The following is a 27,386-nucleotide window of genomic DNA, read 5'->3' as shown; positions in this document are numbered from 1 at the left end:
GAGATACAGTGGTATCAACTATTTTAAAAGTATTAAGGAAGACAGTGATTTAGGGGACAGCAGTCAATCAAGGTGTGATGATCCAGCTCTGGGAGCCAGACTGAGAGAGCTGGCGTGTCCACCTGGTCATGCTGATGTATGACTTCACCCTCTAGTGTTGGCAGACGTTGATGCGACTTCAGCTGATCATCAGTTTGCTCAATCAGATTGCTACTTCTGAAGTAGTAATTCCACTGCTGATAACATGGTGTGGGAGAAAATCGTGCCCCCCAAGGAGAAAATGAGGATGTTCCCCACCTGATAATTTACAGGAGGCAAGTAATTAGAAATAATGACTAGGACAACTATTTAACATGATAGCATCTAAGCTGTCAGTATTGTAATCTCTATTGCAGCACTCAGTGGTGACTACCTTTGATTTGTGCTGGTTTGATTTGGTCTTTTGGGTCTAATTTTCCCTCTGCAAGTGGATTAGCTCGAGCCTGGAGCTTTGGTTGGACTCCATGCTTGGAGTGTCCTCTGTCTATATTTATGATCTCACAGAATGAGGACTGTTACTCTTTTACTTGGAGTCCTTGTGACACACGTGTACCTGAGTGGTAGGCAGAATGAAAGCGGTAGAAAATGCCAGAGGTTTGCAAATAAATCATGGTGCAGAATGAATTCTTGGAATGAATAGGATGTGCTGTAGATTTATTCCTGAAATATTCATCTCTTTGAATTCTATCAGTTGATTAATATCTTGCGCTATTGAGCCAGACCTTCCAAATTCTGAATATAAGACAGCAATATGGAAGAATTTTACCTAATTGTTGGCCTCTGAATAGATAAATGCTGTTTTATAATCAAGGATAACGTTTCAGGTTGGCAGAGATACAAAGTAGGACAGAGTGGTGGTACTAAAAATGTTGCATGCCTGGCCTCATTTGAGTTTATTTCTGAAAATTGTTAAAAGAGTTTAGACCTATTTAATTAGCTATTTTAATTGCATGTGCATGACTGGAGCTCCCTTTCAGTGTTTGACGTTGCCTGCAGTGAGAAAGTTAATGTTGCAGTCACTCCTCCCACATTGAGTCCAATAGGTTAGCCCGACCTTACTGGGTGAAATCTCAGTGATCAATTGGCTGCCGTGACTTTACCTGCCATATTGTCACATCTCATGGGTACGTTTGGGATGAACACCACACGGCCAATCCTTCGTCATTACACGAAGACACATCCACAAGTAAACACTCCTGAGGTTCGTTAGCAGTAATTAAATACTTTGGCTGTTCAGCACATTTTCTTCCCTGGCAGAAGTCAGTTTTAGTTCTGCACTCACAATTTTAATTATATTTCAAGACATCTGTAAGCAGGATAGGCAGGTGAGTCTGAGAAATACGTGATGGGAACTCCACGACGTTTCTGCACTTTCATCTCTAAGGGACTTTCAGCTCTTTTTCCTCCTTTGTGATTTGTGGTTGTGGTTATCTCCACTTATCGCCTTCTGAGTTATACCTAGGTGTTTCACATCACCTTGCTCCCGTGGCTCCTTGCTCAGAAGTCCTTCTGGAGGCTGCTTGTGGTTGTAGCAGAGAATCTGTTTCCTCTCCTATAGCATGATGTGGTTTGAACAAAAAGACCTATGGATGCTGTTTGGGCTTTGTAAATAGGACCACAATCCCACAGCCACCCCGACCATGAGGATGGACCCACCCATTCAGACAGTGAGGAGGGGAGAGCTTCTGTAGCTCTGCATGTTGGTTCTTGTCATATTCAGTTTCCCTTTCATGACACGGTTACATGTCAGACCTGCTTGCTGCAATATTTCAGCAAAACACTAATTGACCAGGTTGTGTGTATATGTTCCAATTTTAGGTATGTATCACCTAATATCTTCAACACTGAATGAGCAGAGGTTTATCCTGACTTAATCTCAGATTCCGCTAACTGGATTAATGCTCAGTTTATCCCTAAAACAAAGATACTTTGCAGCTATTGCCATTGTTCTTGTTAAATTAAGCTTGAACAGCGTCATCATATATTAGTAGGTACAAGGTTACTACTGGGTGCTTATCAGCTTTAACTAATTCACACTAAAAGAGGTGACTCCAATACTCCATTAAGGCAGCTGATATTTAACTAAATTAATGCCCTGGATGGATGAGGCTGTGGAAGCAGTTTCCTGAGCTCAGCTCAGTGATCCCTGTCCAAACATTTTTCAGGTTTACCTGGAACTCATTGCCAAATTTTTCATATGAAAACATTTTCTTTCTTTTTTTTACATATGCAGTCCATGCATGGTGTGTGTATGTGGAGGGAACTCTCAGCCAAAACGTTGCCATGGAAACAGGTGGAATATGTCTGCTGGTTGAAAAAGGCGGCAGTTTCAGAGCAAAGGACTAAGAAACACAGAGGAACATTGGAGAACACAAAGTACCATGAGGGTCAGCAGCACCACCACAAAGTGTATTTACCCTGCAGCTTTTGTGGTATGACTTCCCCAAAATGCTCTTACAAGAAGCACCTGTTACATACAGCTACTCCCCACAAAGCCCTAAATAATCTGCCATACATACATGAATGCAGCTAATGCAATGTTTGGTTTACCTCATAAAAAAGAAAACATAAAAAAATAGGTTGAGATGTGTTGTATTTTTTGAGGTCTTAGCCTTGTAGCTATGGCAACCTGACGGTACCCTTTCTGCTTTTCTGTAGGCAAATAATACAAGCTTCTCAGGCAGATTGTTAGTACTCTCTATTCTCCAGGCTTCCATGCCCACACAGCAGTCAGAACAATCAGTTCTGCTCAAAATGAACCGGGATGGGATTCAGGGCAAAGATGGGGTCCATCTAAAGTCAGAGGTGCTGTGGAACTTCTGCATGGTGACAAATCCATTTAAGTGAAGTTAGGGTATGGAAGAACCCCGATCCATCCATCCATCCATCCATCATCCAAATTCATATCCATTACGGGGTCTTGGTGAGCCTGGAGTCCATCCCAGGCAGTGCGGGGCATGAGGCAGGGAACACCCTGGCCGGGATGTGGGGAAGCAGCCCGCATGTGAAGCAGCCCGCATGTGAAGCAGCCCGTATGTGAAGCAGCCCGTATGTGGGGAAGCACCCTGTACGTGAAGCAGCCCGTACGTGAAGCAGCCCGTACGTGAAGCAGCCCAGTCCCGGTACATGTGCGTGCTCACCATGCGGCGGCACCTCCCTGATCGCGACTCGGCTCGCTCCTGTGGGCTCTGCCCTACTTCGGCTGGCTGCTGCTATAAACTGCTCAGTGTGCGAGTGCTGCTCTGCGTATTGGGGTCACTTCCTTTCAAGGGAGCAGGTCGAACACAGTCTTAAATGGTCACAATTTCGCCTAGCGCACCCAGAAATGACTAGGCCTCGTGTCTCATTGCTATGCCCTGTCATTGTCACATTAATCGACTTCTGCAGTCGACAGGTACCTTCCAATACTCGGGGGTCCCTACAGCCTCACGCCCAGTTCCCTTCCCATCCCGTGCATCTGAGGGAGGGAGGGAGAGTAGAACAGGATGTGACTGATTCAGGCTTTATTCGCTGCTCTAGGATTCTCTGTCTTAGTCTGCTTGGTCGAATCTGAGGCTTCTATACTGTTGTGGGACCCTAAGTATCCGTGCTCTAACGGGGCATTTCATAATCTAATGGTCACTGCAACCTTCCTCATCAATGGCTTAATCAGATAGTGCTCCAGTTTTTCGTTACGACTTTTGTATTTTGTCACTGCTAGGCTGACATGCTCCAGTGTGACAAAAACGATCTCGCCGTATGAATTCTGTACCGCTTAATAAAGGCCCACTCAGTTCGGGCTCCAAGGCACAAGAACGAGACGCAGGGGAAAGGAAGTAGAGCTGAGACAGATGAATCCTCTGAAAGGCATCACAATCTGTAAACAAGGCCTGATTTTCACCTTTAGTTTAATCTTACCTTCTGATCTTTTGACAAAATAGTATCGCTCAACGGAGGTATATACAAAATACATTTTATGTTTTAAACTCTGGTTCTGACCTTGCCAACATCAAGCCCTCTCTGTCCTGTAGCAGGGTTTAGAAAAAGGTTGGGTTAAACTTTAATGCTAATTAACAACCTGGATGGACCCTCGAGTGACCTTGAGTCTTTCTGAAAACCGTAGGGCTTGAACACAGTCCGTCCACAGTCACCTTAGTCCGAACAAATTTAGTATGTGGGACAGTGTAATGAAAAAGGTCAGTTTTATACAAAGGTTTAGTTGTTATAAGTGTATAGTCCCAGTGGAATTCCAACTTCAGAGTAGGATGCAGCAGCCCGGCCGTGGAGTAGACGATGGAACACAGAGTGCTGCAGAGGTCCGCAGGGAAGCAGATTCTGCCTGGAGCCTCTCCCTGCAAGTAGGGCTGGTGACAGAAGCTTCTGGGAGCTTGCAGAGGGCATCTGTCTCACTCTCATTCTCAGGCATCCTGCTTATGGAGTATTTGTCGAGCGTGCAAAGGGACTTCAGGGGTGCGGTTCCTCAGAGGGAAACGTCGAGGCCACATGTGTCCCGGGGAGTTGGTCGGGTCTTCTCTGGGCATCCCTGCTCAGGACCATTGGCCACTTTTCTGAAATGTGGGGTCAGCTTCCCTTCTGCTGAAGCTGCTGTTGGTGCTTCTGAAATACGAGGGGGTTCTCCGTTACTGAAGCTGTATCCACTTCTTAAATGGCTGTTGGTCTTCTGTGCCTTCTGTCCGAAGTGTGACATTCCAGGGTGTTTGATATGTGAAGCACAGCACAGCTGCTCACTTCGGCCTGCCTGCTTCATTGGGTTAGTATTTTAATCATCCCATCACCTGCCACAACGCTGATCGCTCCTCAGACGCACTTTGCTGAGTAAGATTCCCTGGGATTACCGTAGCCTTCCCGGAATCACTAACACTCAGACAGCAAAAACAGCTATAAATCAGTTTACCAGGGGCGTGGCTTCCCTCAGGCTCCACCCCTGATTGGACAAGCACCCATGACAAGGCTATTTGAATTTTCCCAGTGAGTAATTAACTAAACCAAGACTGGTTATCTTGACAAGCAGCTTTCAGTAGAAAGTATATCATTAATGACATTTAACGCGATGTACTTATGTAAGTGCAGCAGCACACAGTGTTTCTCCTTCCTTATCAGTCCATTTACAACCAATATTGGTATTCTGCTGACTTCTTTATAGGTCAAATTGAAGTTTCTTATGACTTCTTTCTTCTTCAGTCGAGAGTTGTTCTTTAGTCAGCATGCTGCTTGAATTTGCTCTTGGGCTGTTGGTTGAAGTTCTGTTTGGAAAAATGAGGAATGCATTCTTTGATTTTCGGTAGTGAGGCAGTAACAGGGTTGTGGTCATGATGAAGAGGGCAGTAGATAAATGACCTGGAAGAGGGGATGACATAATGGGAGAAAGAGTTGGGCTCCTCATAATTTTTTTCAGTCAGAGAATTGCTGCTGTCCTGTTGACCTCTAGAGAACCTTAATTGCTTCTCTTAGTCTATGTTAGTCACTGGGTTAATGTGTCTCCTAAGCAATTAAAATATAAAATATATGCCCACGGTAGGAGACTGAACTAGTTAATGGCTGTTCTGTCTCCCTGCAGGAACCTGATCTCCGAATCCAGCCCCCCCACCTTCTGCTGCCCAGCAATGGAGGTAGCCAGTGAGAATGTGACATCACCACTGGGATCAATGGGTGCCTCAGGGAGCCACCATACCCCTAAAAGGTAAGAGAGTCCCTCACTGGGTAGAGTACCCCTCCAAACGGTCACATATTAGGCAGGACACCCCGATAACTAGGCAGTGTCACCCAGTCCCATAGGTAGCTTACTAATGAGTGAGGGCACTCACCTGGCTGGTGGAGATAAGGACCAGCTTAATTGCCTGTAGAGAACATGGCAGAAAATGTCCCTATGACACAGAAGTATGTTTTTTGAACAGGGACCATGTTGCTCTGGCTCCTTGTTTGATTACTCCTTCTGGGAAGCAGGATACTGTACCTGTGCATGGATGCAGCAAAATAAGCTCTAGTGACTGTAAGCCTTTTGAGGTGGATTCTGGGTCTGAGTTACCTCCGCCAGGTTCAGTGTTAGCTTTCCTTAGCTCTAGGCCATAGTAGTTTCCTAGTGTTTTCAAGGCTTCTGACTGCCTACAAATTCTATACACCATTACCATGGTAGCCACACCAGAGCATGAAACCTGCATGAAAGAGAAGACTAAAGTTTATCTGTGGACAAATCTGTGGTTTAGCTACAAATTCAGGGAAATGTGTGATGTTGCATATGCTTACTCAGGTGCTTGGTTATGCTGCAGTGTGTCTGAGATCTGGATTTGTGGATGCACCAGTGAAATATTGTCGATATTGACTGTTGTCCATACTTCTGCTGGCAGATCTGTCTTTCACGTCGTCATTAGCATCATTAGCATCGATAGCATGGTCTGTCCTTGACCTCGTTAGCATGACCTGTTCTTTATGACCACGTTAGAATGATCTTCAGATCTCGGTATGCAATGAACACTTCTGTTTCCAGTCACATGAGGGATAACTGTTCATTTTCTGTCCCAACAAGGCCTTGGTGTTACATGAATGTTTGATTTGTGCGATGTTAGCATTGTTCCTCAGAGTAATTGCATTTGTTCAAGTAGTCTAATAGTCCCACTGGGGACAAATGTTCTGGAAGCTTCCTGTTCAACATGTCAGATTTAAGGCTGACAATTGCCTGTGAAATGAAATGGCTTGGTTGCATTTAGTAATGTGCGAGCGCTGTGCAAATGCCCCGCAGAGCGTGGGCAGTGCTAACGCTGATTCCTCTTCCAACAACTCCACCAACACAGCCCAAGGGTCGCAAGGCGTCAGTTGCGCTCAGAGGGATTTTTTTCGGTTTAAGCTGTTGCAGTGTTGTTGCGAGATGACTTGTCTGCTGAGTGCAAATTGTCATGGAAACTGCAAAAGGATGAGTACTGGTTTTCCATCATGCCTTTGAAGGGAAATACTGAATATGGATTTTGCTGGGCTTGTTGCATAATTCGCCTCTTCGATTGCTATCATTCGGGCGTTTGTTGAAGGCATTGTTGACTGATTTGAGCCGAACCATTTGTATATAACTGCACGTTACTGTCAGGAAGAGCATTGCTATATCAGTTTCAGTTGTTATTCAAAAGGTGATTGTTTCTTCAAAGTAAGACAGTCGGAAGGTGTCTGCACATGGTGAAGACGCCCAAGTCAGGCTGTGGCTGGTCAAGCCTTAACCCTGACAGGTCATTCATTGAGTCCCCTGACCCTTCACATAACAGCTTGTCATGTTTCTGATCCAGAAGCTTCACACCAACAGCATCCTGCTCTACCTGCTTCCTGTTCCCGTGTCCCGCTGAATACGGATGTCACATCCTGAGGAGTTTAATGTCAGGGATACAAAAATACCATCAGAGATATGTGTGAAGGTGTAGGGTAATGTGAGGCATCACTGATAGTGTTTGCGTTGGAAGCTTCTACAGTGGATGTGAAATAGTGGGTAGAACTCCCGTTCCCCTGCCATGGTCTGGGAGCACCGCCCCCATAATCCCAGAATAATTAGAGATGCACACAGATGGAGACTTTATGTTATCTTCACTGACGTGTTTGTCCCCCAGGGAGGATTCCACGGCACCAAAAAATTCCAAGATCATCCACCCCGGGGAGAGATCTGACTGGGAGGACACAATCAGTGCCATGGTAGGTTCTCTGCAGGTACTTGCTATGGCCAGTAGGTGGCGATGATGAGCTGACTGTGATTACAGTCAGTTATAAGGAGTCTGTTGCACAAGACCATACATTGGAACTTTCTCAGGGGGTGTCAGACTACAGAAGTTTAATTTCTACACCCCCAGTGTTCAGCTTCATTATGTTTACCGTCCTCTGGATTTTTGGTCAGATGTTTATTGAGCTATACGCAGGTATTTTTTTTCCCTCAAACCTCCCAGACTCATTCTACTACTGCACAAGTATGAGTTGTTATATCAGTGATTCTCAATTTTATTCTGTGAGAATTGGGAGTTTTATCCATCATCTCTAACAGGTAAAAGTGTCACTGGTCTTTGGCTGTTTGATTTGCTTCCCGCACTTGCAGTTTTGCTGGATAGCTGGCGACAGAGGATCTATGGATCAATTTGATGCTGAATGCTTGCCTGGTACTATCCGTGGATTGATTGGTATTGCCTGAATCTCCATGCCTAGGCATGCGGATCTGTGGATTGATTGGTATTGTCTGAATCTACATGCACAGGCACGCGGATCTGAAGATTTGACCAACGAGCCTCTCATTCGATCCGGCGTCAGCACAGCCAGCATGAAAGTCAAGACCGTGAGAAAGTCAGTGATTCCAGCTGCCTTGACTGTCGGGGTCTTGCTGGTCTTTGAGTGATTCTTGACTACTGAAGAATGCTAATTTGGGGTCTTGTTTTTTTCAGGCTATCTATCACCAAGGGCCACTTTCCAAAACTGGCAGAATGTGCCCATTTCCACTATGACAATGTTGAGTTTGGCACTGTACAGGTAAAGATCATACCTGCATGACCAATGTGAGCATGTCTACCCTTACTGACCTTAGTTCATCGGCCTCCTATTGTATTTGGGACTGATTTTAAAATACCCATGTCTGCAAAGCACTGAACGGCTGAGTAGACAGAGGGGCAGGTGCTACAGCTGTGACACCCCTGGAGATGAATAATGACATCAGATATGGGCCCTTTGTGTTTCTGACTGTAATTAATGGATCAGTTCTGCTACTGAAAGGTGGCTTCTATTGGAAAACAGAATGGAAAGTACGTACAGTATCCCCTTCCTGCACTATACCATATTTTTAGTTCTTACATAGTACATAGTATAGTATGACTGTATACTCCAGTACAGCCCTCAGTATGAATATACTCCACTATGCTCTTCTTATTTTGGAAATACAGTACTCTGCTATAATTCCCTGGGTATAAATTTATTCTGTTATACTTTAAAATATGAGTATAGTCTGTTATGCTTGCCTGTATGTGGGTATAGCCTTCCATAACACAGTCTGGTTGCTCTGCGAGACCAGTTGTGAAGGCGGCTGAGGCACAGACAGATCTGTCACCATACACTGGTGATGAAGGGAGACCAGCAATCACAGCCCGTGGGCAGTGTGTCGTCACATGGATCAGTGTCAGCGCGGCCCCTTCTGAAGTGTATGTGCGTGGGGGGAGAATGTGTACGCCTGCTGTGTGGCTGAAGAGCAGTCGTAGGAGGTGCGTGCACAGCTTCTCCCGCTGCCTGGCAACGGGGCAGTAATGGCATGGGATTATGGGAAAGTGTTTCTTTGTAGAATGTGGATAGAACTTTGGGGGCAACTACCAAAAAAAATAAAGACAGGAGAGGCCTGAGTTTGGAGTAACTCTTTTACTCATGCGTGAGGTGTGATAGAAATATTTATATTCTCCAATTTACTCTGAGGCTTTTAACCACAGGCAGTGAAAAAAGAGCAGAGACAGTGATAAATGTTTTTGCGGAGTGTACCAGACAGCAGAGAGTTACCTCCCGAAGACTGTTGTCCTCATATAGCTGTGGGCCCTGGAGCGCAGGGTTGAGTTAGCATCCTTCTATTATTCATAGTAGGCATGCACCTGAACACCTCTCTCTATTTGAACACATCTCTCTACCTGAACACCTCTCTCTCCCGCCCACACGCTCTGCCTCTGTCCCATTCTCTCACACCTTTTCTCTTGCTGTCCTTCTCACTTATTCCCTCCCTCCGCCTACAGCTGGCTCTGGCAGATGAGCAGAAGGAGATGGTACGGAACGGCTTCGAGTCGCAGGAGCTGCTGCACCTAGTCCACATCGGTTGCCAGGTAGGGCCGACTCCGTGCCTCACCTCGCCTCCATCCACTCCCTCTCGGCCCGATCTCTGCCCTCTGCATTTTGAGCTGAGCCCTGATGTAGGATGAGATGTAGATTTAGCTGACCGTTTGAGGATTTATGCTTCACAGCAAACGGCAGGTCACAGAAACAACACAAACCATCACAGTTTTGACTCTGACTCTCTGCTCTCCGCTTTCTTGTCATCTTGACTCGTGCTCGCTGACTTGCTCAGTCTCTCGTCGGCACTTGCTCTGACTCATGCTCGCTGGCCAGCTCAGCTTCTTGCCTTCATCTGCTCAGACTTTTGCTCCCTGACTTGCTCAGCCTCTGGCATGCACTTAGTCTGACTCGTGCTCCCTGACTTGCTCAGCCTCTCCCCTTCATCTGCTCTCTGACTTGGCTCCCTCATTCTCCAGGGTAACAGCTGGGTCGTGAGGCGTACTTACGAGGACTTCCGTGTCCTTGACAAACACCTGCACCTCTGCATCTTTGACCGCCACTTCTCTCAGCTCCCAGAGCTGCCCCGATTGGACAGCCTGAAGGACAAACCTGAGGTACGGAACTGCCCTGCACAGGTATCTCCGTCACTGGCGTGCTGCAGGCAGGAAGATAGCCGACAGAAGTCTGTGTTGTCTAGAAAACATTGGGATTCATTTCAGGAATGTTAAAACACTTCAAACAGACATGAAATAATGTGGCCAAAACTTCTCAGATGCGTCAAACACACCTTCTCTACTTATCAAAAAAGGCTTTAAATTTATCGTTCAGTTAACAAAGAAATAAAAGCAAGTGTATCAAGGTTAAAAATGTGATATTTCTTTTGTGTTAGTTAGCACTGAGATCTTAAAATTATTTATATTTCTAGTGATCAGATCACAGTCTATCTGATATAACACACACATACACAGACACACATACAGACACACAGACACGCAAAGACACACACATACATGTACACAGACACACACGCACACACACACAGACACACAGATGCATACAGACACAGACAGACACACTCACACAGACACACGCACACAGACACACACACAGATGCACACAGTCACACACACGCACACTCACACAGACACACAGATACACTCAGACACAGACAGACACACTCACACAGACACACACACACACACATATGCACACCAATGAGCCAAAACATGACATCCCTATGTGAAACGAATAATATTGATTATGTAGTAAAAAAGAGGAGGTGCATGTCAAGGTCTGGGATGTATTAGACAGGAAGCTGTCATAGGCGACATGTTGAATGCAGGAGAAATTGGCAGGGTGAAGATCTGAGTGACACGGGCTAAATCAATATTGCTAGACAACAAGGTCAGAGAATGTCCAAAACGGCAGTGTTTGTGGGGTGCTGACGGTGAGCCGTGGTGGGGACCCAGTGAGAGAGGACCAAGGAGAGAAAACCATTAACCGTGACAGGCTGCTGGGCAGCTAAGAAGTCATGTTACATCTTTAATCCCGACCCAGGGCTGACCTTAACCTCAAGTAACCAAACGAAATACAAGACTTCTCACATTCTTACTTTTTTGACTGCATTCACATATTTTTATAAAATTGAGGTTATGCAAATTGGGACTTGAAATAAGTTTCAGGTTTTGCCACACACACTGATATTTTGGTTTCCGAAATGTGATCTGTGCAAACCCACACACACACACTTGTAGGTGCAGAAATTTCCACATACAACCACCAGGAGGCACACCACTCCTGAGAAATTCCTGTGTCCTGCAAAATCTGTCCCTCAGTCACATTGTCTGAGCAAATGAGATACACAGACTGAGAACCAAGAATTTTCTCTGCATTCAGAGAGAATGTGAACTGCAGTACCTCCCATAGTTACATACTTATAACAACAATAAATAAAAAGTTGATTATTATCTTACTGTACTAGGAACTAGTGTTTATCCACGTTTACCAGTGTATGCAGAAGCTTTTCAGCATCAAAAAATTGAATTGTTGATGCTCTGTGGACGTTGTGTAATACTTGATGCGGAACATTTATCATTTAGTGCTTTTATCCAGTGAGTCATCGGCTAACTGGATGTTTAACGGGATGAGTGTATTTTGGACTCTGGTTGAAAGAAACTGAGCTGTGTGCCTCTGGTGTTTATTTGCTGGGGAAGCTGAAACTTCATATTTGTTGTCTGTACACATAGAAGGGGATTTCTGCCTGCACTATAATGGGCTAGAGGTTTATAATTAAACTGTAATGATATCTTGCAGTAATGGGGGTTTTGTGGACATTCCTGTGCATCATTGTTCCTGAACGACGGGCTCAGGAGCACTGGGTTTTCCGAACTGAGATTTCCCATCTGCCTCGTTGTACACTGATGCTTTGTCATGCTGGAAAGGGCCCCTAGTTCCCACGTAGTTCATCATCCCTCTGTTTACTCCGATGCCCGTTTTTTGGCTTATGATGAGCTTTGTGTTTCTCTGCCTGTCTTGGTGCTTTTGCCTTCCAGGCAGTTTTCCAGATGTTGACGGCCTATCTTTCACGGCTGTCGGCGATTGCTGACAACAAAATTAACTGTGGACCCGCACTGACGTGGATGGAGGTACACACACCCTCCATATTTTCCTGTCTTATTTTTCTCCACATATATCTGTTGATTCTGACTTTCTCTCATACTTAAATTGTACTACTCTGTCACAATGATATTTTAAGGTGACATAATACGGGCAACCATTTTGCTAACAATTTATTTATTGAACTGCTTCAGCTGTGTGGGTCAACTGTGGTTCCCAGCCAATGAACAAACAGTTAGGCGCCACAGACTGCCCAATGGGCACCAAGTAGACTGCATCCAATCTTTTTCTACAGCCAAATGAGCAAAAAACATCATAAAATACCTCCTGTTATCCACTAGGGGGACAGTATTTTGTTATGCGTCCTACCAGCCATCAAGGTTAATGTAATTTTGTTCCCAGATTGATAACAAAGGGAACCATCTTCTGGTGCATGATGAGTCCTCCATTAACGTTCCTGCTATTGCTGCTGTGCACGTCATCAAGCGATACAGCGCCCAGGCGGCCGATGAGCTGTCCTTTGAGGTGATTGGCTAGGCTCAGGTGAAAAATATCAAACTGGGGTTTGCTTGTATGCTTAGTGTAAAATATAGTACAGAACTGTGTAAAATGAACTGGAGAGAGCTGACAAAATCTCTTTTTCAGGTAGGCGACATGGTGTCTGTAATTGACATGCCCCCAAAGGAAGACACTACTTGGTGGAGAGGAAAGCACGGCTTTCAGGTGAAACAAAATGCATGTAACCTGTGGATTATTATTGATCCTGTTTTCATTTCATTTCAGTGAGAATGTTACAGGACTTCCTGTTGGCTCTGTTATCATTCCATTTCTGTGTGAAAGTAACAGGACTTCTTATTGGCCCTGTTATCATCCTATTTATTTATGAATGTAACAGGACTTCTTATTGGTCCTGTTGGTATCATTCCATTTCTTCGTGAATGTAAAAGAGTTTGTTTTGTTTATATCCCAGGTTAATTGTGTTGATTTATACCCCCCGACACTTGTTAGTAAGTAAAATTTGCTGTGTTCTATCATGTTCTCCCCCATATTCATAACAGTTTGGGGCCTGTTCTGCTTACCAAAATGATTTTATGTTTTATATGGTATTGTACTTATTCCTATCTGTCCCCCATAAATCCAGAAAATAATAATTCTGCCATTCCCACCTAATTAAACCATCAGATAATTCCTTTGCCTGTCCAGACCAGACTGATTTACATTTCTTTTATCTGTCAGTGCTCGTATTGGTTTTATCTTGGAATTTCTTTGTGAATGTAAGATAGCTTTTTATTGGTTATCACCCCATTTCTCTGTGAATGTAAGATAGCTTTTTATTGGTTATCACCCCATTTCTCTGTGAATGTAAGATAGCTTTTTATTGGTTATCATCCCACTTCTCTGTGAATGTAAGAGAGCTTTCTATTGGTTATCACCCCATTTCTCTGAGACTGATGCATCATTACTAGGTGCTTTGTCAGATTAAAGGTACACTGTGTTCCGTTATTCTGTGGCCACTAGGCGGCACTGTTTTCCTCAACAGCCTGGACTGGCACAGCACAGGTAGAAAGGGTCAGAGGTAGGAGCACATGTAGCATTGCCGTGAGAGAGCCACACCAGCCTGGACTCATGGCTTCCACAGAGCATAAGATCTCATCGCCTAACACTGGACTGATGTATCCATCTGTTGTTGCCTGTGAAGGATCAAATTAAAAGAACTATGACAGGCAGGGTAAGGACAATAATAGCCGCTGTTTGGTCTTTCTAGATTTTTCTGCCTCTGGGTTCTCCATGGAGTGAGTGTCTGGGTTTAGACTCCATGTGGTTCTTCCATTTGTGGGTTCACTGCAAACATTATGATTTCTAATATATTTATATTTTAGCTTCTGAGATCATAGAGCTGCTACAGTATATTAAAAGAAATATATAAAATGCACATTTAGTTTTCGGTTGTGACGTTTTAAGTAAGCTTTGGTTTTGTTTTGTTTTGCTTGCAATAACTTAATCCCAAATTATTTTAAATCATGTAACTTTAAATAAGTAACAGTAAAATACAGCTTGCATATGTTAAACAGGGTTATTGTTAGTAATATTTGCATATGCTAAACAGGTTTAATGCTGTTCACATTTGCAGACATTAAAATGGATTAATGTTGTTTACACGCTGAGCATATGCTTATCTTCCTGAATAGGGAGCCTTTGTTTTTTTGTGGTTTTGAAACCTGTGTGAAACTATACTGCGATTTTGACGGCATTGTTTGAGGCTACAGAAAGCTGACCCATAGCCTCCTGTGATCTGCATACTGTCTTTTACTGTCATACCTCATATCTCAGAATGATTCCTACCGTTGAGGCCCTTTCACCCTTAAGGAGGAGTATTTCTAATAATTCATTAACTAGGCTTAACAATACATGATCACCTTCGTGTATAAATATCACCAAATATCACCTAGCATTTTCAATGTGTACCCTTCCCGACTTCCTGAGGTCTGGCATTCGTTTATTGAAGATATGAAGTGATGATTGCTAAAAGAAAATTTAAAGTATCCGGTCTAGTACCATATAGTACTGAGTAGACCTTCAGCTGCTTGGGTCCTCCTTTACTCAAAGGCATGACACCTTAATAGGCAGACATGTCATAAAGTAGCTCTGCCGTGGGACTCATGTTATAAAGTATATCTGCCGTGGGACTCATGAAATAAAGCAACTCCGTCGTGGGACTTACGATATAAAGCATCTCCGCCATGGGACTCATCATATAAAGCAGCTCCTCCGTGGGACCCATTTCATAAAGTGGCTTCACTGTGGGGTTCATTCTACAAAGCAGCTGCACTGTCGGACCCACATCATAAAATAGCTCCACGGTGAAGCCTGTGCCATAAAATAGCACTCATGACTTATGCATTCTGGTAGTGTCTGAATCATTATCATTCTTCTGCTAGCCTTCCATTGTGATATCATTGCCTGGGAGCTTTCTTGCGAAGTTCTTTGTTGGACCACCCAAGGGCTACAATGCTAAATAGGCATTATGTAATCGTGCCTCTACTTACTATGGTCTCCCCTATTGTGTGCAGGTGGGATTTTTTCCCAGCGAGTGTGTGGAACTGATCAACGACAAACTCCCTCAGTCCGTCACCAATTCTGTGCCAAAACCAGGTACTTCCACCTTGCTGGCTCATAAACAGCTTCTGCTCGTAGCAGTGTGCCTTGCTCCTCACAAAGTGTGTCACAAAGGCTTATGGCCTCTCAAATATTTATTTCAAGGAAAATTTGCAGTTTTAAACTGATCCTCAGATTTGCTAAAATCTGATCTGAGCTATTCCGGTCTGCCACAGTTTTTAGTTCAGGGCATCTGACATAATTTAGCTGTACTAACTATCGTTCTCATTGCTTTTGGTGTGTCTGTGAGCCTAAGTGAAAAGCAGTAGGATGACTGAGGTATCCTGTAGTAATGGCGACCTAGCGATGCCCTGCGTTGATCGCATGTCTCTTGCTGACTACCACCCCTGTGGGCATCCACCAGTGTGTAAGAAGCACGGGAAGATCATCACATTCCTGCGCAGCTTCATGAAGTCGCGACCCAGCAAGCAGAAACTGAAGCAGCGGGGAATCCTTCGGGAAAGGGTGTTTGGCTGCGACCTGGGGGAGCACCTGCTCAATTCGGGCCAGGATGGTACGTGTGCGCATTCACCGTGATTAAGACGACCACGGTAACCACGGTAAAGACAAGCCGACACCCGGAGAACCGGCTTCACGTTTTATACATTTACCCAAATTCTAGACCAGGGTTCTTCAAATCTGGACCTCCATTCAAAATCCAGGCCTTGTTTTCAGTTCTCCCAGGTACTTAGTTTAATAATTACTGATTCTGATTGGTCAGAGGCTTCACACCTGACTGACAGGTAATGGAAGGCTGGAAAACCAGCAGTGCTCGGACCTCGAGGACCGTGATTTGAATAACCCTGATCTAGACCCTGCGGGATTTTCCCTCTTTCAGTACCCCAGGTACTGAAGAGCTGCACGGAGTTCATAGAGAAGCATGGCGTGGTCGATGGAATGTACCGACTATCTGGAATTGCCTCCAACATCCAGAAACTGCGGTGAGACTTGCAGACTTGACCTCTCGCCAAGCTAATGCCAAGCTAGCACCACTGAGAACAGGGCTGAGCAGCATAGCGACTTTTCGTGATATGTCGATATATTTTCAAAAAAGACAGTGCCATTTATATCAATATACGTTTATTGTGCATTAAAGTTAGGGCAGTCAAAAGCTGACACATTAACCTGTTAGTGTTCATTTTAAAGTGACAATGCAATATTTCTTTCATTGCCATAATGCATGTGGTATTTTAATAGCTAAACTGAACAATAGCAAAAGCAAAAAAAAAAATGTCCTATAGTATAAAGACTAACTGGCGGCTCAGAGGATACAATAGTATCTTGCAATATTTGTTTTATTTTATTGAAGGTTAATACCTTAATACCTTGAGGCTCTTTCCCATTCACCTTTGAAGGTTGCCAGGCTTTTGCCAGATAAGTTTTAGATGTAGTTATTTTTTTGGTCCTAAACATTCCTGTCAAAACAGATGTCATGAGCTGAGAAACAAAAAGAATGTCTTAGTGGACATAGTGGAGCGAAACGCTTCTATGCCGTAGCTGCTTTATTTGACCCTTGCAACAGTGATATAGGAGTGATTTGTTTTTGTATTTTGAAACTTGTTTGGAATAAATACATTTCTGTACTGAAGAGCTGTAGTTGCTCATTTAGTAGCAGGGAAGGGAACCCTCAAGGGCGTAATTTTGGCTGGAACATTGGGGGGGTCGAGGTCTCCACCCATTACGGGGGAAACATGATTATTGGGGGGTTTATATTGGCTGGATCTGATTTTTGGGGGGGTCATGACCCCCCCTAACCCCCCTGGAAATTACGCCCATGGGAACCCTGTACAGGTAGCCACTGCACTTTTACGAGAGACCAACATCACCACATGTTCACGGGGCCGTTCACTATTCTCTAAGATAAAGAAATCTGAAGGGGATTCTTGCTTTAATGAGGAGAAAAGCGAAAATAGCATTTAGCGTTTGTTTCTCAGCGAGCCAGTCATAGATATACATAGATTATAATGGAGCTCAAAAATTCATATCGCCTAATGACGTCGTAGCCGCCATAACACATCACATTATGTGTCTGTGGTGAGGCTGGTGTAGAAAATCCTACTATACTACTATGACCTACCAGTCATAGAAAAGCATAGCAATTATGTATAGTACATAATACATGATAATGATAATAAACAGCTATGTTACTGGGTTATGTATTTACTATACTGTACTTTTTAAATCGTTATTTAGGCTGTACCATATAGTCTAGGTGTGAAGCAGGTTATACAAGTTTGTGTGAGTACAGTATATAATGTTCTCACAACTGCAAAATTGCCTAACGACGCATTTATCAGAAAATATCCCTGTTGACTGTATGGATTTTGTAACGTGAAACTGAACTACATACATTATTCAGATGCTAGCGTGGGTGGAATTGGAGTCTGTGGGACGGAAGAGTAAATGACAGCATCACGAAGTGCACAGGCTGGCACATGTAGTTGAAACCACTCCGTCAACTAAGGTGTGGGGTGTCAAAGGTTGACAAAGGCTGTAAACAAGTCCCATTAATGTATGTTGCAAGTGTAACTTTGGAGCCGTCTGTGTGACCTTGCTGTGTTTGTGTGTGTCTGCCCCTCCTCTCAATCCAGCCATGAGTTTGACTCGGAGCAGATTCCGGACCTGACCAAGGATGTGTACCTCCAGGACATCCACTGCGTGGGCTCCCTGTGCAAGCTCTACTTCCGCGAACTACCCAACCCACTTCTCACCTACCAGCTTTATCACAAGTTCTCCGTAAGCCGCACTCATGGACTGTGTGCACTGCATTCTGGGAATTTTGCCAATCCCCAGCTCACACTGTATGCTGGGATTTCTGTATATTCTGTACATTATCTCACACTGCATAAACAACATAAAAATGTAAATATAATTCATACAAAATGAACAAATATGTTTCTATAGAGAAATATATAAGTAATTACTGTGGAGACAATCTGAGCAAAGAATGAAGACAGATTCAGACTGATTCAGACGCCCCAGGTCTCACGATGTCTGACTCACCTGCTCATCTGCAGGATGCTGTGACTGCAGCAACAGATGAGGAGCGTCTCATTAAAATCCATGATGTCATTCAGCAGCTGCCTCCTCCACATTACAGGTCAGTGCTCGCCCTCTGCCGGCCAAAAACAGAACTGCAGGCCCACACGTTTTGCATTTTTTTTTTTTGCATACATTTGAGTAATACCCCTAATGCTATTAATTGGAAAAGAACCGAGAGGCTGAGTAAATACTCCTCACATTGTGACTGACTGGTAAGTGTGAGATCAGTAACTGAAACCACTGGTTTCAGAACCTGTCCACAGCTGAGTGGAGAAGAGGGCGGGTTTAGCAGGTATGGGACCAACACAGGCAGGTTATGGCAACTAAAAGTAACTTCCTGTGTTTCTTTGCAGAACCTTCGAGTTTCTCATGAAACACTTGTCCCATTTGGCGACCTTCAGCAGTGTCACCAACATGCACACCAAAAACCTGGCCATCGTCTGGGCTCCCAACCTCCTCAGGTCCTTTGCTGTCGCATCTCCGTGTAACACATCCACCGAAACACGTTCCAGCCGCTTACCCAGCACAGTGTCATTGCGGGGACCCTGTCACAGGCAGTGGGGGATATCTTGGATGGGATGCCCATCCATTACAAAAGACAGTAGCAAATTCATGATGGGAAATTTAAGCAGTGGCATTTCATCTAGCTGCATGTTTCTGTGCTGTGAGAGGAAACTGGAGGAGCCAGAGAAAATCTGCACAACATGGGGAGAATATGGAAGCTGCACGCACACAGCAGCGGTTGCATTTATACCCCCAGTATGTTTATATGTGCTTGTGGACATCTGTGCATGCGGCTGCTGGGAATAATGGACTAATAATGTCACACTCGCCCTGCCCAGGTCCAAGCAGATCGAGTCGGCCTGCTTCGGTGGCACGGCAGCCTTTATGGAGGTCCGCATCCAGTCCGTGGTGATGGAGTTCATCCTGAACCACGTGGACTCGCTCTTCAGCTCCAAGCTGAGCTCCGTCATCCGTGAAGGCGCAGGTGCACGCCGGTCCGGCCGCGTGAGCGCACACGTACATGTGCCTCGTATCCGAAAAAAAAAAAACAATCCGCCTCTCTGTCCTCCCATAGGTCAGGGCTCCTTGTCCCGACCCAAGTCCTTGTTGGTGTCGTCCCCGTCCAGTAAGCTTCTGACGCTGGAAGAAGCCCAGGCCCGGACACAGGTCCAGATGAACTCCCCTGACCTGGAGGGCAGCCAGTACATTGAAGTGGGAGACGGCCCCGGAGCACTGCAGGGCAGGTTCCACACCGTCATCGAGCTTCCCACTGAGAGGTAGAACCTTGCGACCTTGCTGCTTGCCTGTGCTGCTGTGGACCACGTACAGCTGCCAGGCAACACAGTGCTTCTGCTTCTGCAATCATCCATACAGGAAGAGGTCCTCCAGTAAGCTCAAGATGTCCCCAGTGGGTGGCTGGCGAGCTTTCTTCTCTCTGGGGAAGTCGTCGCAGGCGGGACGGCGGAAGCCGCGCCGCAATCCCAGCATGCCTGCCCAGACAAAGGGACTGACACATAGTGGTGAGAGTATGGCTGCCCAGCCAGCGTATGCATGCTTATCCATATTCACACAGCTGCACACAGCAGTAAATAGACTCATGTCAGTTACCGTATACTCCCTACTATTAGAGCTATGACAAAATTAAACTATTCTATTATTATTTCATACATCTACAATTCAGGCTAAGTGCCTTTCTCAAGGGTACAAAAACAAAGCCCTTTCCTGGGGCTTTAACCAGCACCTATCATAGCATGGACCAGCACATCCCTTTATAAACTTATTATGAAGTTAATCCTATTACATATGAGCGTTAGAAGAACAGGAATAGGAAATGCCAACTTGTTTACTCCTCTTTGGCCTGTAGGGGGCAGAGCGGACAGGGGCTCTTTGCGATCTGCCAGAAGTGAGGAGTCGCTGACCTCACTCCAGGGCACAGAAGGTAACGGTGATGCTGTGTGTGTGTGTGTGTGGGCGGGGGGGTGTTCCGTGCCTCATGGGCTCTCAGTTTTACCCGGAGTTTTTGTCCCAGGAACTTCAGGGGAGTTTCGATCCCGGAGGCCCCGCTCCAGCAGCGACGCCCCCTCCGCCTTATTCAGCACCTACAACAGCACTACCCAGGGCCAGAATGACGCCAGTAAGGGCCCCATAACGGTGCCTGTCCTCATCTCTTCCCCCTGCTTCACTGATGATGTCGACCTCACCCTCCCCGACATGAGTGTGGGCTCCCTGGACTTTGACCCCATGTCCTTCCAGTTTAGCACACTCAGTCCACGCCCCTCAAGAAGCATGGGCAGTACCAGCAGCTCTGAACCATTCTCGTCCTCTCCCCCAGGACATGCTAGCCCCCTACTGTCCCAGGACTGCAGCCCAGACTCGAATCTGCCCCTTACCCAACAGTCATCGGATTCTCCCCGTGAAGGGATCCGGCAAACCCTTGGGTCTTCCCTTCAGGGTGCCTCGGAGCCCAAGGCCCGATCCCAAATTGATCAGGCCTCTGAGAGCCAGAGCGGGCAGATTACTTGTCCTGCCTTGACCTCGGCCCGGGGGGCCTTGAGCCCTGGCGTTCTGCATTCGAGTGAGGAGAGCCAGCATAGTGAGGACAGAGTCCCCACCCCCTCCCAGAATCCACCAGTCACCTGCAACCAGAACTATCCGCCCCCCTGCTGGCAGAATCGACCAGGTCAGTGGTTTAGCAACGCCGGTGCCAGGCAGCAAGCCCGGTAACCTCAGCTGGATCGTCTCTTACTCAGTCTGGTTGGGCCTGGATTTCCGACTAAAAAGTTAACTTTCCTGTTCATTAGTATCAATCATGGAAGTGATGTGGGGAAATGGACTTATATCTGGAAGGCTTTGGCCTTAAAGTAATCTAAAAAATGTGATGTGTTACAAGGAAGACTTCATTTTGCTCTACAATGTGATGCATAGTAAAATATCTTTTAGAAGGGCTATAGTCAACTTGGGATGGGTCAGGTGAGTTTAGAAAATTGAGCTGGAACAGTGTGACCGGGCACCAGGCAGTCCTCTCCCTTTTGGCCTCTGCTCAGCCTACCTTTCCAGTCCCTGTCCTCAGTGTCCTTGCCCTCATGCCATTGTTTTGTCCCTCCCCAGGAGATATAGCTCTGGACCTCCCACAAGGCCCTGCTCTTGTTGGCCCAGTAACCCTCCTCCCTCCCCCACCCCTTCCAAAGGGTGCAGCCCACATGCAAGCTTCAGCTTTGGTCCAATCTCAGAATCGGCCGACCGATACCCCTATGACCATGCCTCCACCCCGACAACATGCACCGCTTGACACCCGGGATTGGTCATTTCCACCAACCTTACAACCCCAGAGGCCTGCTGAGGTGGCTAACAGAAACATAGTTCCTACAGAAGCCTCCTACTCCTTTCCCTCAGCCACCAACCCTGGAGGAGGGCTGTCTGTGACAGTGAATCTGCGCTCACAGTCAATAATCAACAGATCCAGAGGTACAAATGCCAGCACTGTCTTGCCTCATTTTACACAACGACCACTAGCCCGTGTTCTGCCCACACATGGCATATCAGAGAGGACGCAATCCAAAAAGACTCAAGTTCCAGCAACAAGCCAAGAGCCGGCAACCAGCCATGTCTCTGGAATGGGAAAAGAACCTCTGAAGATCCGTGTCTTTGCAGTCAGCCAAGAACCTGTGGTAGAACAAAGTAACATCTCTGTAGTTGGACAAGAATCTTCAATGGGTCAAGAACATCCTGTTGATAGGGAACCTGCAGTGAATAAAGTTCCTGCAGAAGGTCAAGAACTTGTCACAATCGTCAAATCATCTTTACTTACGCCTACAAAGGAGGCAGGTGAAGTGCAACAGCTAAACCTAAAGGTGAGTGACCTCAAAACAGGCACACTGTCAGTAAGTCCGCTACTTGGAAAACATCTGCTCCACATGCTCCAAACTCTTCTTGTTTTGTGTAATTTTATCTCCAGATGCAGCGGAATATAAACCCACTGTCTCTCACGCACTCAGAGTTTGAGGACAAGTCAGCAACACCGACAGAGCATCAAGTGAGAATTTCCCCAGCCCATGGAGTGTGTGACAGAGTTCGCCCAATGCAGGAGCCCTGGAATGCCCTAAAGCCTAATCCCCCTATTGCTCAGCCCTCTTCCCTGCGGAATGGCTATGAGACCACACCTCCAATTCCCTCAGCCCAGTCTACCAAAAGCAAGAGTGCTAACTCTGCATTCATCCCTGCAGAGCCCAGCTGTCTCCTCAGTGCTTCCCCATTCAGGGCCGGAGAGACCTTCACTCAGCCTATGTTGCCGCTGTGCAGGCTGCCTTCCCCTTCCCAATGTCCTCCACAACCTGCTGGGAAGCTATACTACAACAAGCAGTCTCCTCCCACCAAGAGTTCCCCCAAGTTTTGCCAGAGCCAACCTGATAACATCCCCTTACATGCTTCCCATGCTTCTACAACTGATCTTCATAATCATTACATCCTCAGCCCTGACCATAAACTCAGGCTCAGGTCCTTCCACCAGTCCATAAAGTTTCGAGACCCTCAGCAGATTGAACTCCCTTCCACCGTGTACGACAGTCCGGTGCTCAGGACTGCCAGTGGAGTCACAACACACCCCGCCTTCCGCCGGGTCCGCTCTCTTCATGCCGCTCCTACAATCCTCCCCAAGGTGGCCGCTGTGCAAGCAAAATTTCCAACAGAGACACCACAGTTCTGGCTGCCAGTCAACCCATGCGCGTCCTTCGAGAAATCTTGCCAGTCACCCTTCCACATCACAAAGCTGCAGCCGTCGTTTGAGAACGGGAGAGTCCAGTATCACTACCAGCCCTATCGACCCAATGTGGCCCCAGAAATGACCGCAGATTATTATCCTTCACATGATACCTTTCCTGTCAGAAGAGAACACAGCTTCATAAGCAGGGACATACCTCCAGTGCTGGAATCAAGAGGGCCAGCTGTCCATGTGACCTGGGACCCCAAGGAGCGTAGCAGCATTAAAATGCAGAATAGTGCCTGGATGAAGTCTAAAGCCCATGTTACCTTACAGTGCAACAACACAAAGCCACTGCCACCCAATGACCTGGAGTATATGGAGGTCCTGCGGCTGTGTGGTAAACTGGATAGTGAGAAACCCGTAGCTCTGACACCCAAGAAAAAGGATGACGTGCTGCCATTGATAAGGAGTAACTCTAGGAGTCAGCCCTCTGATCCTAATGTCCCCATGACCAAAAAGGTAGAGAGGCACAGTCAGAGGGGCAGGCCGGCTTCGCCGCCAAAACTGCCATCTGGATCTCCACTGCACCGCCTTCCACAATTCCAGTCACCACAAAGGAGTTCAGCTCGTACTCAAGAACGGTCCCCCACCGCCAAAAGCAAGGTGCAGGACAAGAGGTGGACTGAAGATAATAACAGCAAGAGTGGGCAAAAAACCCAGAGCAGACTGGCTTATTCTCAGAACCCGATCCAGGACCGACATATTGACAGGGTCCGAACTGCTGCTGGTCGCCATGCGGCAGACCCCACACTGGGGCTGGAGGTGTCCCCCCCTTGTCCGGCTGACAAGCACGACTCTCGCTCCAGGGGAGGCTGCAATTCTCCTCACCACCCAGAGAAGGAAAGCAGCAGGACAAGCATATGGATCAGTCACATCAGTCCAGACAATCACCGTCATGTAGAGTCCAAAAAGCTCATGTTTGCTCAAGAAAGTGCCGACCCAACCCCTGCCTCTCCGTTTGACTCCCCCCTCAGCACCAAAGTGTATTCCACTGCTTTGGGGCAAGGGTGCTTCCTCTCATCCAGGCTGCTCATACCAAGAGCCGAAGCTGAGGTCCACACCCAGTGACACACCTGAGAACCCAGAGCAGATCCCAGTCAACCTGTGTGGGTGTAAACAAGCCAATCAGCAGCCTCTGCAGGACAGATTGTCTGCTATTTGTTTGCTGTTTACTTTATATGTTGTTTTTTTATGAAATTGAAACAAATGGGTCGAACAAAAATATTTTAAAAAAAGAACAACTACTGAGAGTGGCTGAAAAAAACGGAAAATTTTAAAGTAACTAAATGGTTTTAAAAAATGATGACTACATAAGGCTGGTTGGTTATTTGCATGTTGTAAGCATTTATTTAGTATTTGATTGCTTTAATGCTGTTTCTGGATATCAGAAAATCACAAGGACGTTTGTGTAACAAAATAGCCTCCCAATTTGCTGTGTGTATCAGGTGACTTGAAGCGTGTACACTGAGTGACATCATGCCCTGTTGATTTCCTGTATCACGTGTACGTAATGTGTGTACACTGACAAAATGCACTTTTGATTTTCTGTGCCAGCCACTTTGTGGTGTTAAAGATATGAGGGGTGTGCTAAATTTTAAAGTGTTTTAAGCATATAATGCTATTGTGCATTTTTATATGGTATTTTTTAATGGTGCAGTTTTAATTATGTTGCAAATGCTGTATATACTTTTGCCAAACATTTAAAATCAGTGTTTGGATATCTTTCAAACTGAAGATACCAGGGCTGACCTGTAGTATTAGGAAACTTTCAAACACCTGTATTTCCATTCATAATATTTAAGACAAATATTTTTTCATCTCAGTGAACAGGTGTACGCTACAGAATGTGAAATGTATCGCTTTGTAAGTTTTTAATACATTTTAAAAATCAAAGTGATTTTATCTGCACTACATAGCAATTAAAATATTTTGTACTGTATATTCTACATGAATCCAGATCTTAATAAAAGCAAAATAATGTATCGGTTTAATAAGATGTTAGTACAATATTGTGTAAATGAGCTGTATGAAAAAAAATCAGTATTTCCTCCATTACATATATCAATACGGGCTCCAGTGTCCATCCAGGGAATTACATAATCAGGATCAATGCCATTTTATATGCAGTTACATTGCACATTAAGTCAGTACTGATTTCTGTAATACCAGCCATACTGTTAAATTCAGACGGATCTAACAATTGTAAAAATGTGCCACCTACAGCAGACCAATGATTGGAGCAGTTAATGTCTGCAACATTTTCAGTAGTTAGTACAGAAATAACATGTCTAGACTTTTGCATTCTGCTGCAGGTGACACAGACTGTACAGAGTAAAGACAGGTACTGTAAGGTACAGCTAACCTGTTAAGTGAATGTGCTACTAGTATGCTGTGGTCGAACTGTGAGTACGGGACCGGGATATATATGCTATATGAAATACCTTCCCAGCAGTACTCTATCATGTCTCTATTAGCTGTACTGCTGTGCCTTGAGTCTGGTATTAAGAAGACGTTTATGGATGTATTCAAACACTGAGTATGATACATATTTATTGTCATATATTTTTTATGAGATGCTGGAGTGTTTACCAGAACAGAAAGTATACTTGTACTGTTTAGGTTGCCAGTGAGGTTGAAATAAATGCATTCACCAGAATAAAACGTATGGTTTTTTGGGAGAAAATGCGTTTGTATATATTTATATAAAGTAAAATATGTATGTTATCCACTCAACCAAAATGAATGTAATAAACAGTGATAAATTATTTGAATTGTGTTTGTGAAAAATTGTACATGTTAATATATTCCTTGATGCGTACAGATGTTTTAGGAGGCTTAGTATAAAGCCCACATCAGGCTTTCGTTCGTTCTTAAAAATTATACAAAATAAATGTAAGGTATATCCGTCTTAATCGGTTATTTCAGTTTAAAGTAAAACTGGCTCCGTTATATTCGGACTTTAAGTCAATGTACCCGTTGTACCCAAAACTTTGTACTGTCAGACAAATAAAGCAGATTGGTTTTAAAAGCATTTCGCTATTAAATATATCAGACCTTTTCTTTGAATACTTTAATGGTTGTCTGCCAGAATCGCGCCCCGCAAACATGTACGGCCCTAATTAAACCCGACCAAACCGTCGACAGCAAAGGACCACCGGACCGCCTTTAGTACGCTCCCTCTGTGAGGCTGACGCCTGGGTTTGGGGTCTTGTGTTTCCCCCACAACCATTCTGCCCCCTAGTGAGGCTACCAAAAATAGCATCGACAAACACCAAAACTATATACCCCATCCATGAAACCGGTGCGCTACAGAATGACTGGTACAAACCATCAAAAGGTCACACTGACAATAAGCCCAAGTAATAAACCTTATGAAAGAACCATGTGAAAATTAATCTTGCATTGTAGGCCTATGCAATCGATAAAAACACAACGTTTGGCTGGTAGATGGTTTTAACATTTAAGAAGGTGATTTTCAACTTCATCTGACTTCTATGTATGTCAGGTTTGGACTGGATTCCATGTTAGTAAAAATGTAAAAAACTTTAAGCCTTATAGTGTATTCTAATTTCAACAAAATTAGGCTTGTGTTTTTGCGCGATTTATTGCATCTGTGTTTTCCAAGATTTTAGTTTCTGGGTAAAATATGTCCAAATATAAATCAAGACACATTATCCTTTATTTTGGGAATCGTCAATATTAGTTTTAGTTTATTTCGGTCTATGTAACAAACTGCCAAATACTGCACTTCAAAAATCACCCAGTAGGGGGCACTGCGGTTCAACTGAATGAAGGCAATGTGTCGTTCACGGAATCTAAGCAGTTACCTTTCACCCTGTGGTTCGTGTCATTAATCTACTGATTCTTGTATTACAAATGGAACGCTACGAATGTAACATTTGAAGGCTTTATCCAAACCTCAAGGAAGGGAATCTAGCTTAGTACTGAAGCCGCTGTTAACTTCTAGGTCAAGCGACGCTTCTTGTAACATTTGTGTATGGGATATTTGTTACCA

The 27,386-nt window shown here is 45.1% G+C and overlaps 1 protein-coding gene across 2 annotated transcripts in view; it reads left to right on the top strand.

Moving 5' to 3' along the window:
• LOC111851377 (uncharacterized) overlaps positions 1-26,402 on the top strand; it is a 29,870-nt gene extending 3,468 nt beyond the window's left edge. The window contains exons 2-23 of one of the 2 annotated variants that reach the window (XM_023826254.2): positions 5,597-5,719; positions 7,623-7,704; positions 8,255-8,340; positions 8,439-8,523; positions 9,759-9,845; positions 10,272-10,409; positions 12,348-12,440; positions 12,814-12,936; positions 13,057-13,134; positions 15,483-15,564; positions 15,932-16,081; positions 16,406-16,508; positions 18,159-18,303; positions 18,585-18,667; positions 18,963-19,070; positions 19,452-19,597; positions 19,688-19,889; positions 19,987-20,132; positions 20,477-20,551; positions 20,642-21,292; positions 21,721-22,463; positions 22,568-26,402. In XM_023826254.2, the coding sequence (XP_023682022.2) occupies positions 5,643-5,719; positions 7,623-7,704; positions 8,255-8,340; positions 8,439-8,523; positions 9,759-9,845; positions 10,272-10,409; positions 12,348-12,440; positions 12,814-12,936; positions 13,057-13,134; positions 15,483-15,564; positions 15,932-16,081; positions 16,406-16,508; positions 18,159-18,303; positions 18,585-18,667; positions 18,963-19,070; positions 19,452-19,597; positions 19,688-19,889; positions 19,987-20,132; positions 20,477-20,551; positions 20,642-21,292; positions 21,721-22,463; positions 22,568-24,439 (5,355 nt within the window). In that variant the 5' untranslated portion in view covers positions 5,597-5,642 and the 3' untranslated portion in view covers positions 24,440-26,402. Of the gene's footprint in view, positions 1-5,596; positions 5,720-7,622; positions 7,705-8,254; positions 8,341-8,438; positions 8,524-9,758; positions 9,846-10,271; positions 10,410-12,347; positions 12,441-12,813; positions 12,937-13,056; positions 13,135-13,156; positions 14,141-15,482; positions 15,565-15,931; positions 16,082-16,405; positions 16,509-18,158; positions 18,304-18,584; positions 18,668-18,962; positions 19,071-19,451; positions 19,598-19,687; positions 19,890-19,986; positions 20,133-20,476; positions 20,552-20,641; positions 21,293-21,720; positions 22,464-22,567 lie in introns of those variants that run through there. The other variant, XM_023826255.2, reaches the window with a different exon arrangement.
• The last annotated feature ends 984 nt before the right edge of the window (positions 26,403-27,386 follow it).

This window comes from Paramormyrops kingsleyae, chromosome 17, assembly GCF_048594095.1.
Source record: "Paramormyrops kingsleyae isolate MSU_618 chromosome 17, PKINGS_0.4, whole genome shotgun sequence".
Classification (NCBI taxonomy): domain Eukaryota; kingdom Metazoa; phylum Chordata; class Actinopteri; order Osteoglossiformes; family Mormyridae; genus Paramormyrops; species Paramormyrops kingsleyae.
This window is presented reverse-complemented; position numbering and strand designations above follow the sequence as displayed.